Genomic DNA, 13,242 nt, shown 5'->3' on the forward strand with positions numbered 1-13,242 from the left:
AGCGTAATAAATATATAAGAATGATAAATATAATGATTATTCTTATGTGGAGATAGATGAAGTAGCAATCCAAAATCATAATTGCAGAAGATAGATTAAAAGTATGAAATACGAGAAGATGGTAATATGAATGATGAACATTAAGTGATATTTAAAGGATATACAACCTTATCAATACCAGTGTTCAAAGACACAGAAATAGAAAGGGAAGAGATACGAAACGACGAAACAGACGATTTTGCAAAACGTGAAGGTTTAAAATTAGATAGATCAAGAGAGATGATGATGCTATATGACTGATATTAGGTAGAGTTATTAATATCAGCATTAAGAGTTACAAGTTGCGTTAACAGAAAGGAGAAAGGTTAAGTGTTAAATTCCAACATAAGGAGAAAAACACTCGTATAAGCGTACGTGTCAGTAAATGTAAGAATTGTGAATATTATAAAATGAAGTATAATGAGGAAACTCATATACCCTCAATTTTTTTTACAAGATGATTAGAGACATGAAAAGTTTTAGAGATGAGTCAGAAGGATTATCAAAAGAGAGCAGCAATACCAGAACTATTATAAATAGAGGAAACATGTAATGAATACAGTAAGTAAAGAATAAAGTGATACTTTATTGCTATTGGACAGATAGGAGTGAATTGTATTTAAAAAGCCACTATGTGATAAGAACGAGAAATGATACCTTGGGAAATGAGAACGAAGTTATGAAACTAGTCGAAAGTAAGAAGAAGAAGTATAAGACGAGAGAGGAAGTTGATTATATAGTAAGAAAGAATGACGGTTAAGGAAATAAATAAGTTATTAAGGACCTGCCGAATCTATTAAGGATAAAAATTAAAGATGAAGTTAGTTAAAGGTTAAAGATAAGAAAGAAATTCACTGAAGGTTAATTAATGATAAAGATTCTCGAAACAGTTAAGCGTTAAAGAAATATATGAGAAACATATGAGGTCAACGAGAATAAGGAACTATGATATAAAGAAGAGACAGTTTTTACTGATAAGTCAATAAAAGATTCGAGGTGAACCTCAAAGGAGCAGCTAGAGAGAAGAGAAAAGGATAAGAAAATGAGTAGTACTAAAAGGTAACTGTACAAGTTATACGACTAAAAGTAACGTGAAATGAAACGTTTAAGACAATGGTAAGGGATTCAAAATTACGACCAACAGAACGACGGGAAGCTCACGAGAGATTAAAGAAGCAAAAGAAAGAGAAACCGAAGATAGTAAAGAATGTATCAAGTTTAGCTACATTAAGAGAAAATGAATACTTAAAATAATGCAAGTCGAGAAAGATTGGTTAATGAGAAACGAAGTGTCAGACAATGATAAAAAGGAATGAAAAATAGCAAGAACCAGTTAAGAAAGGAAAGTGAAATTTCAGATAATAGTAAAGCTCATAACTGTAGGTTATGATTACGAGAGATAACATTCATAGGAATATGAATAAAGTAAGTACGTCAGTAAGGATAAAATTGGCACGTCGTGATCCTTCACGTATAAAGGAAACAAGTAACAACCTTTGGCTACTAAGAATGAAATGATGAAATGAGAAAACATTAGGTTATGATTAGTTACAACCAAGTAGTAACGACGCAAGGATTATGATGTTAAGGATGCATCTACAGCGACATTATTCTGGAAAGACGACAGATGAAACAAGGATGACAATGAGAAGATTCTCAACTATACAGCGGCAGGAAGCTATGGTGAGCAAAAATAGATAATTGATTAATGAGGTCACATCCATACGTGGAAAGCTAGAAGTTTAAGTAAAAAGGAAAAGCTGCGATCAAAATGTATTAATGGACGTCCAGGAAATTATAAGGATAAGTTAAGATCCCAAGAATATTTATGAAAATTCGAGGACGAATTTTTATAAGGGGGGAAGAATGTAATACCCCAAAATATTTAATTATCTAATTGGACCACGTGTCCAGTTTTGATTCGCCAGAGTGGCGATATCAGAAGAATTTCTGAAAAGATAAAGTAAATAAATTTCAAGTAGGTCGGTTTCAGGAAATTAGTTATGAGAAATTAAGGTTATATTTCAATTCTAAAGTTAGAATTGGAATCAGAAAGGAAAAATGTTAAGAAAAGCCCAAAATAAGATATAGGGACCAAAGTGGTAATTTAGCCACTTTGTGTCGAAAATAGAAATATTGGATTTTGACGGGAAAGTATTGATATCGAGGTTTGTATTATTTATCGGGTATTAATAATACGTATAAGTCGTAATAAAAGAATTTGTCGATTTAGTTATGGACTAGATCGTACAAAAGAAAAGTTTAAAGGATAAAGTATAATAATAAAAAAGAACAAGGACTCAAGTGAGATTTTAGCCAAATCATATATAATTAAGGAATTATGAATGAAGAAAGAACGAGAGAAGAAAAGAAAGCTCCAGAAGTTAAAATTGTCGATCACGATCGTTTCGCCGCCGTTTCTCCGTTCGACGTCCGATTCAAGCGATTTTCGCGTCGATCTCTTCGTAATCGAAAGCTCTATTAATCTCAAGCTTCATTTCAAGGTAAAATTTTCGAGAATTGGTGCTAAATTCGAAATTAAGGGCTGTTTTGAATAGGATATATGAATTTGATGATTTGAGCTTATTTTAGCGTTTTTATGAAAAACGGAAGTGCGGGTTTTGAAGGATTTATGGTTGTGAGAGTGTGGAGCATGACGGGGTGCGGCGAAACGGCCCGGAAACGGCGTTTCCGGGCCGAGCATAGCGAACAGCTATGTGCCCGCATAGCAAAAGCTATGCGAGCGCATAGCCATGCTATGCGCCCGCATAGCCAGACTATGCGAGCGCATAGTCACGCTATGCGCCCGCACAGCGGGTCCGGGAGACCGAAATGGATTTTTAACCTAATTTGACCCCAATTTCGATAATATTGAACATTAAACCCTAAAACTCAACTAAAGACCTCGATAAGTCAAAAATGGAGATTTAGCTCGACGTTTTACGCGAGTAACAGTAATGAAAAGCGTTTAGGGAATTATGTAATTCTTGAATACAAGGAATGGTATTCGATAAGTCGTGGATACGACTAAGAATTTCTGAATACGAGAATAATACTAAGAATGAAACCAATACTTAAATTATGAAAGTATTATACGTATAAACACATGATCTGCGTCTAACTATTAAACATTAATTAATATGTATCAGACGTACGACCGAGCAGTGAGGGCACTAGAGGTGTACTAGTACGAGCATATTACCACGTCGATCTTGTTATAGAGTGGATAGCGGTCACTGTGAGTTGCACTTTACTTTCACGTATTAAATATTAAAGTTATTTTATATGCATATATATACTGTTTACACGCATCGCAATATATATAATTGATTGAAATGTTATATGTTTTATTAATTTCCATATACGAGAACTAGTATGTGATCCGAAGAAACTAGCTACCTATTGGGTGTCAATAGGCTGTGTGATCACCAGTATTGAATCAATCTAGTGTATTTGCATCTGAGAAATGATTATATATGTATGATATGATATGAATTCGATACGAGAGTGAACTCGGCTACAGTGTAGTCTGGAAGTCCCTGTATCTAGTGGGCTGGGCCCACCAGTGAGTTGGACTCACAACTTGAGATTTATGATTGGGTTGAATGATATATGATTATTCGAGAAATGTGTTGCATGCTAGGATATTAGTTTCGTACGGATCAAATACATGTTTATATGTTTTATATTATTGTTTTCTTGAAATGCGATGCTATGTTTCTATATTAATACTGTTAGTAAATGTCAACTCACTCAGTATTTTTTCAAATACTGACCCCTCACCTTTGATGTCTTTCAGGTGCTTAGTTTGTGGACCTAGCTAGAGACCAATTTTGAGGTCCAGAAGTCAGCTGTGTATGTATAGTTTCTGACTTCTGTGAATGCTGCAGTAGTGGTCCTGTGTCGACAGAATAGTAGCCTAGACAGCAGTTCATTTTGATTGTATATATTATCTGCTGTCTTTGTTTTATATGATTTTGATAGGCTACATGTGTTTTATATGTTGTTCACGACACCAGATGCCGGTGATATGTTTGGATACACTAACTGATGCATATAGTACCACGAAGCTAGTTCGTACAGGGTACGGTAACTAGAGCCCGCGAGGTTAACAGAACAGTTAGTGTAAATGTTTACATATGATATATATTTGCTTCTGTTGTGTTATGCTATTTGTTTATATTATTTGCGAAAAATTAATAGTGATTTGAGGCTTGCTACGGGTTCCGGAGCTACCACTCCTGTTCCCTAGCGCCGGTTGCGGCTCAATATTTTGGGTCGTGACAACATGTCTCCTCAAGGATTCGCCCAAGAACCGAATCTACAGAATATCTTTCCTATTTATACACAAATTTCAACTTAAAAAGATAAGTTTATTCAGGGATATATTTCTGAATAAGACTTTTACTTGAATAAGGGATCTCTTTCCTATTCAATCTCAAACCCTACTAAATAGGAATCACTTTCCTATATGAAGTCTACTAGGTATTCATTCAACTACTATATAAAGAATTTAAGGTATGCCTAAAAGCACAATTATATTCATATGCTAAAAATGCTGTTCATGTCTAAACTAATTTATGTATCAGGGAGTTAATCGGACTGCAACCGTCTGGTTAGCTTCTACCCTTTGCAGGTTATCAACCGGAACAGAAGGCAGACTCGATCACGAATTTAATCATGGTGTCATTGACATATAATTTTGTTCAAGAACTCAAAAATATTAAATAATTTTTATTTTAGATTTAAAGAAAGAAAACAAATTATTTTTAATAAATATAACATAAAACATATTTGAATAATTACACAAATTAGTAGATGTAAGATGTGATTAAATAGAATAAATAAGATGTTTTACAAAGATTAATAAAATGTTTATATTAATTTGTTAAAGATTAAAATTTTATCAATTCTAGCCTATCTAACATCTCATTAATTTTATCTATTTAATAGGTGTCTTTATTATAATTATTTGATACATAAATTAATAGATGCAAGATGTGATTAAATAGAATAAATAAAATATTTTATAAAAATTAATAAAATGTTTATATTAATTTGTTAAAGATTAAAATTTTATCGATTCTAGCCTATCTAACATTTCATTTGTAAATTTTATCTATTTAATAGGTGTTTTTATTATAATTATTTGATATTTTTCTATCCAGTTGAAATAAATGTTTGGTTACAAATTGAAAAAGGCGTGTAAACAACTTTTTAAGCGGATGTGTAATATAGTTAAAATATATTTTGATTTTTAAATTTGTATTTTCATCCATCCAACCGCTCTATCTTTTAGTTTAACCAATTTACCCCTTATTTTTGATGATGCATTGAGTTAAATGGCGGCTCAATCAACATTTTTTACCACATCAGTCTATATGCGTCTCACTTTCGCTTCCAAAAATTAAACAACTAAAATTTAAAATTTAAAATTTAAAATGTTATATAGATTAAATTTTTAAGATGAGAGATGAGAAAGATAAATAAACATAAATTCAGGAGCCAAAAATTATATTAAACCAATGAAAAACAATTAAGGTTGGCATATGCCATGTTTATGAGACCATGCAAATACTCCCTGTCCACATGCTGCTCCCACGTGCCATTCACGTTTCTGCAACAGTATGACTGCGTGCTTTTTCTTAACTATGTCGTATTAACTGTCTTATATAAGCTAATAATTGGTTAATAAAAATAAAAATAAAAGCTAATAAGCTTTATTATTTCTAAAAAAAAGAGGTTTTTATACAAATATCAAAAAAATAAAAATATTTATAAAAATATAACATGCATTTTTTTGACAGATATACAAAAGATATTGATAAAAGTACAATATTTTTTTATAAATAATTACAAAAAAAAATTTTATATAAATATTACAAAAATACAGTTTTATATAAAATTTAAATTTCCCAGTTTTTATATTTATTTAGTACATAATACGAATGATATATATAAAATATTTTATTATTTAATTGTTGAGATTTAATAAAAAAGTTTTATATAATTCATTAATTTTATATATAATCCGTATATAATATGAATTATATACGTTTTTTTTAATCAGATCTGAGAATGAAAATATGAAATCTGAATAATGGAAAAATTGGACATGAAACTAAACTTAAAATCTAAAAACAAAATGAATAGATCAATATATACAACAATAAATCCTAAATATATACATACAAATAATATATCTGTACATATTAATATTAGAGCTATACATATAAATATAATTTTAAGATAATACATTCGAATGGCGGCAATGTGAAGGAGATAGCAGGGCATCGTGGGCCTGAAAGGGACAGTAGAGTGGGCTTGGGTGTGGAGGGCACAACGGCGGTGGCGTGGACATGGAGGGGACACCGGCGGCGGCGTAGGCATGGACGGGACAAGCGGCGGCCGCTATAGAAAGATGGTTGTTATGTGATTTGAAAAATAAAGTTTGGTAATGGGTGATGGACATTAGTGGAAGGAAAAAAAAAGAAATTAAAGTTTCATAGAACAAAGGAGAAAAAAAAAATTGTATTTTTGCTAATAAAAGAGATAAGGTGATATGTTTGAAAATATAAAAAATATTTTTATAAAGAGAAAGATAAGATAGTATGTTTGTAAATATTTTACTTTATTGTAGTACACAATATATATATTTTAAAAAAGATCTATGATTAAATTTCTTTTGTCCCATTTAATAAATATTATTATTATTAAAGTTATATACATTTAAAAAAATATATAATTTTATATTCATTAATATTATTTATATTTTATTTTTATTAATTATGTATTTTGATAATTCATAACTTTTTTTATTTCAAATAATAATGTAAAATATAATTTTTACTATTCTTTAATAAAAGATATAGTGGCAATGCCACAAACAATATTTCTCAAAAAATTTATTTCTAGCCCGAAATAAAAACTAATTGTGGAATATTCAAGATAAAGATATCTTGGGAAGTGAAAAGCAGTTGTTGAACCACTAGAATTTTTTGATGTTATTTAGAGCTCAGCACTTTATTTTGTCAGTTTTTAAACTCAGTTTAAATTATCCATAAAAATTAAAATTAGTTTAAATTAGTATGTGATAAAACTAGTTTCAATGGTCTATTTTATCAAATACTCATAAATTATATTTATACGTATATATATATAAAATAAATATTTCAATAAATATATAATTGTATTTATATGTAATTCAATAAATATATAAATTTTATATATATACGTATATAAATGGTCTATATTGAACAATCTTACAAAATAAATAATTCAATATATATTTTCATACAATATATAACTTAATATTTTAAAATAATAAATATTGAAAATTCACTCCTAGAAAACATCAAATTAGCGACGGAAATTTGCGACGGAAACTATTTCCGTCGCTAATTTGATGTTTTGGCGACGGAATTTGCGACAAAGTTGTAAATCCGTCGCCAAAGGTGTAAAAGTGTTGGCGGGTGTGATCCCGCCGTTTTAGCGACGGATTTGGCGCCTCAATTGAGGCCAAATTTAGCGACGAATTTCTCATTCCGTCTCTAAATTCGGCCTCAATTGAAACGCATCGTTTCAATTAGAGGTGTTGCGACGGTTAGATATTAGCTAAAGTTTTTAATTTGATTATTTTTAATTTCTATAACTTTATATTAAAAAAAATTAATCAAAAAATATGATTTAAATAAATCCGTTCTTAAGATATTGATAGAAGTAATTGGTGGAAAAATAAATATACATAGTATGTTGCATGAAACTATTTCAAATTTAATATTTTTATTTTAAAACACTAAAATTTAAATATGTCATTTATTTTGATAAAATAAAATTTAAATATGCCATTCTCTTTACTTAAAATATAGAAATATATTTATGGAAGCCTAACTTGATTAATTATTAATTAATAATGAGTCAATCCGCCTTTGGATTTGGACTCATATTCTAATAACTCACACTAAAGTATTTTAGAGAAAAAAAATATATTTAAAAATAGATCAAATATTATTTAAATAGTCAAAATTTAAATTCTTTGCATTCATGACAAAATAAGGAGATAGTTTACATTTTCTAACCAACCACTAAATAATAGAAACATGGCACACTTAAATTGAAAAAAGTGAAAAAAACGTGTGAAACAATTGTCAAAAAGCTGTAAAAATGCGTCAGTGACGCATCTGACACGCGTGTCAGAAATGAATGTCACTCACGCGTCGACGCGTGTCAGAATTAATTAAACATGTATTATTTAAGTATCTTTTATGTACAAAATATATTTGCAACTCAATTTCAGTTCTTGTGATTTTATTTGGTTAATTAATCAACCAATTTTACTAATTAGGCAATTATACTGAATTTTTATTATTGGATACTTCTGTTTCAGATCTCCAAGAACCCATAAGTTTGGATTAGTTGAGAATGTGGTTTTATCATGATGGGTCCTTAAAATAGGGATATTGAAATTACTTTTGTTCATTAAAGATGATATATTGACAGTGTATCTACAATATATCAGTCTCTTCAAAATTTATTTGTTGAAAATAAGTATTACGAGTTAGAAACTGTATCCAGAAGTTATACTAAATGATTTATCTATGATGTATCAACGATCTATCAATATTGTACATATAATGTATCGTTGATGTATCTAATATGTATACATAATAACATATATATAAATACTCAACCAACTTAAGTTTTAGTTAGATATAGCTAAAAGTTTAATACAAATCAAGCAATATGTTGTTAATAAGAGCATATGATTTTACAAATTATAATCTATGGTATATCTACAAAATTTATTTCGTTAAAATAATCAAAAAAGATAAAAATATGTTTTCATGATGTATCTCAGCGATTTATCCATAATGTATCAGTGGTGTATATTTGTATGATGTATCAGTTATGTATATACGATGTATTGTTAACTTATCTACAATATATTGGTAATGTATTTACGATGTATTGGCGATTTATCTACAATGTATCAGTAGTGTATCAACAACGTATTGACGACCTATCCACAATGTATCATTAGTGTATCTACGATGTATCCAATACGTATATATATTATAAACTAAACAAATATATATATAACTCAATTATTCAGTACGGTGTATTTGCGACTTATCTACAAATATATCAGTGGTGTATATACGATATATCATTGATGTATCTAATTCGTTATACATAAGAAACTGAACAAATAATTATACGATGCATTCATTCAATTTATCATCAGTTAAATTTAATATTACACATATTAGTTTATATCAATAATATAGAAATAATTCAGATATATCTCAAAAATAAGTTATGTGCACTTTAAAACATTTCAGATACATCTCAAAAACATCACGGATATGTATAAGAACCATCTTGACTACATTTTGAGAAATAAAGATAAGTCTAAACTTCTTGCAAAAAAATTGATGATACTGTCAAACTACAAAATAGAAGAGAACAAACAGTAGACATGAAAAGAGATTAATACATATCACATAAAACATACAAATATATAAAAATAAAACTTTTCAAATGTATCTAATAAACATCTAAAATATATCTAAAAAACAGTTCATATGTGTCTCAGAACCAACTCATGTATATTTTTCAAAGTAAAAAGAAGTATTCTAAACTACCTACATCGCAAATGGCAATTTTTTTTGTATCGACATAACTCCACAAAATCAAGCCTATGTCCTTCCGCAAACATTTTAAAAACCAATTGTAATGCCACATGCCCCATTTTGTATATATCTAGAAAAAATAATATTCTAATAAATCAAATCTCTCTCAGGAATTCTATTATACAACTTATATACATCTTCAATTACTCTATATTTTGAATATACATTCACAACCTCACTCATAATAAAAAAAATTAAAGCAAACCCACGAGTAATCAACTATGAATGATTTATTATTCAATTTAGCATGAAAAAAAATAACAATCAAAATTGAAAAAAAATGAAACCTATCTTCCAAATTAATAATAAATCAAAATCCATAAAAATTGAATCAAATAAATATAGAAAATTATCCAATCCTCATTAATCACGAGTAAGAGAACTAGTACCATCATCATTTTCAAGGAACCCATTCTCGTGATCTTCATCTTACAAAGCATAAACACATCCTGTTTTTATATTGTTGGCTTGATTTTTATCAATATGACTAGAACGAGTGACAACCATTTAAAGTGATTTATAGAAGAAATTTAAGGTTGGTAGAACAATTAACAGAGTGAGATAATGGCTAGATTTTAGGAGAAAATGGAAGCAGTTAACGAGTCGTACTATTTGATTGAAAGAACTAAGAGAAAATTTGAAATCAACCGAAAGAAGAAGCCATTAACGTCGGGAGGAAGAGAAGGTAGTGAGAGAAATTATTGTTTAAGAAACATGCAACCTATTTAACCAATCACCTCTTTACTCTAACATGTGTCAACCTAAGTAATTTTGACTAAAAATAATAATAATTGAAATAGTGAGTCATAAAGAGTAAAATTAAAATGGTTACAAAATGTAATAAAAACCGAGAATGGCTAATTGAGAAAAGTATCCCCATAAACTGAATAATTGCGTAATTTTCTCATTATTTTAATCAATTAAAAATAATAATTCTTTTATTTATAAAATAAATAAATTAATATCTAATATATGTTTATCGATTAAAAATAATATTCTCAATATTTAGGTTAATTAGTGATGAATGTGGGAATTTCTACAAGGGTTGAATAATTGATTTATATCTATTGAGGTGTGAACAGAGTCGGATTTAGAATTTGGTCCTCCGGTTCATTATGGTGATCAAGTTGATAAATAGAGATAAGAGTCGGAGTAAGGATCTCTTGTCCCACGATTTATCCATCCCCCTGGCAAGGTTTTCTGATGATTTATTAATAGGTAAGCGCGCATCCGTTATTCCTTTTAAGCGATGTGGGATTTGTGATTTTAATATAGAATTTGTAATCTCATTTCATTAATTAGAAATAAAAATAGCTCATTTCGGTCTCTAAACTTGTTCATATTATACAATTTTATTTTTAATAGGATCAGTTACATATAAAATTAACATTTTTACTCCAATATTAAAGTTACTATGACCTTTAAAAATTGACAATTAGTTTATCGTTTCTATTTTTTTTTTTACAATTGTATCACCCTTTAAAAACCCGATCACTTTGAGCTGATATGGCTATCGAAAAGACATCATAGCAGCCACATATGAAACACATCGTTTAACAAATAATTATTTGCAAATCACAACCTTTATCTCAAGTGAAATTCTATCATCAACTTTTTTTTTTCAATTTTATCAAATTATAAATATTTTTTTATTTTAAAAGCTAAAGATCTTCTTTTAAACTAAATCATTAAATAACATTCTATATATTTTTTAACATTATCTAAATCAAAATAAAATAACTATAAAAAAAGTTTATATTTTTTAAGGTATACTCTTTAACAACCAATAACCACTTTTAAAATGAATAGTTTAATCACCGATTTTTAAACAACGATACAATTATAAAAGTAAAATAAAAAAATTGCCCAGATTCAAAAATCGTGATAAAATTGAGATAGCGTGTCAAGATGGTGATTTTATATGTACTTCACTATAAAAAAAATACTGAAATATAAACAAGGAACATAATTTCTTTTTAATTTTTGTCATAAATTTTATTTTGAAAATGTGAGATTCAAAAATATTTGGAAGCAATCCAGCACTAGGTAGAAAGAAAGAGAATGGTAGTCTTATTCATTAATATCGATTATGGAAGATTCAGCAATCATGCTTTGGCTCTTCTGCTTTGTCACTTCTTTCTTCTTTTTTCTTCTTATAGGACTCGAAAAACTCCTTGTTCTCTTTCTCCAACTCATTCCACACTGTAATAACATAGACATCAACCGATGATAATAATAATTAATAAGAACAAAGCTAGAATTAAAGTTTAAATTAACTCCACCTATAGGGTTAAAACATTAGAAATTACTGAATTTTAATCTAATTTGAAAAGGTATCTGAAATTTGATTATTATTTTTTTAAATTATAAATTTTAATTTATTACACCGTTTGATATTTTAAATAAAAATTAAAAAAATTAATGTAAAATTAGAATACGGACTATATCTCGTGATTAATAAAATCTATGCAGTCTGTATTCTGGTTAAGTTTGTATCCTCTTCTTTTAAAAAAAATAAATTAATCTTGATTCTTTTTTAAAAGGGTTAATGTAAAAAAAAATCACAAATTTTAAATGTTTTTTCATTTTAATTACGCAGTTTAAATTTTGTCATTTTTATACACGATCTACCACTTGTAAAAATAAAATTTATATATAGAAGAGAAGAGGGACCTGTGGAAGTGATGAGAGGGTTGATATTAGCATGCTTGGAAAGAGCTTGCATGCACTCTTCTTTGGTCATGTTGAATACGATGCACTCTTCTATAAGGTGGTGCACCTGCATGTATCTGATTATCATCATATAATTTCTCATCAACTTAATATCAATGATTATGATTATGAATACCATGTGAATATAAGCAGCAGAAGATTGATCTTGATCACCCATGCTCCTCAGGATCAAGTAATTAACGGCTGTAGTTAGTCAGCTGGATACAGTAGTACTTGTACATGCAGGTAGAAGATCAAGATTCAACTTAAATAAGATAGAAGAAGAAGAAGAAGAAGAAGCAGCAGATAGAACCAAGAAACAAGAAAAAGAAACTAAAACTGTAAGGAGAAAGAAAAAAGAAAGGGAAGTTATAAGCAGCAGGATCAAGAAAACCCAACTATGGCTTGAATTTGTAATAACTAGGAAAAGTGGAAGATGGGCACCTTGTGGTGGGGTTGTCTATCGGTCGGTTCGGTTTAATTTAATTTAAAATTAATAAAAATAATTATCGAACTGATGAAATATGATAAATTTTTTAAAATAAACTGAACTAAATTTAATGTTCGTCTAATCAAATAAAACTAACTGATTTATTGCGTAATTTTTATGATGTTTTAAGTTTTCAACTGTAAATTTTTCAAAAAATTGAGTTTATATTTAAGGGTTAATGTCACCATGTAGCATAATCTTAAGCGTTTTTTTCGATTTAAGCACAAACTATAAAACGTCTCAACTAATAGCACAACCTTTAATTATATGACATATATAGCATAAATGTCTAAAACAACGTCGTTTTAG

At 28.8% G+C, this 13,242-nt stretch overlaps 1 protein-coding gene across 1 annotated transcript; it reads right to left on the reverse strand.

The window, feature by feature from the left end:
- Positions 1–11,684: 11,684 nt before the first annotated feature.
- Positions 11,685–12,843, reverse strand: LOC126688274 (uncharacterized). Its single transcript, XM_050382913.2, has 3 exons — positions 12,580–12,843; positions 12,405–12,510; positions 11,685–11,933 (listed from the first exon to the last, which is right to left on the reverse strand). The coding sequence occupies exons 1-3, from the start codon at positions 12,619–12,621 to the stop codon at positions 11,830–11,832; spliced, it is 252 nt and encodes an 83-aa protein (XP_050238870.1). The 5' UTR covers positions 12,622–12,843; the 3' UTR covers positions 11,685–11,829.
- Between the last annotated feature and the right edge of the window lie 399 nt (positions 12,844–13,242).

This window comes from Mercurialis annua, linkage group LG1-X, assembly GCF_937616625.2.
Source record: "Mercurialis annua linkage group LG1-X, ddMerAnnu1.2, whole genome shotgun sequence".
NCBI classification, from domain to species: domain Eukaryota; kingdom Viridiplantae; phylum Streptophyta; class Magnoliopsida; order Malpighiales; family Euphorbiaceae; genus Mercurialis; species Mercurialis annua.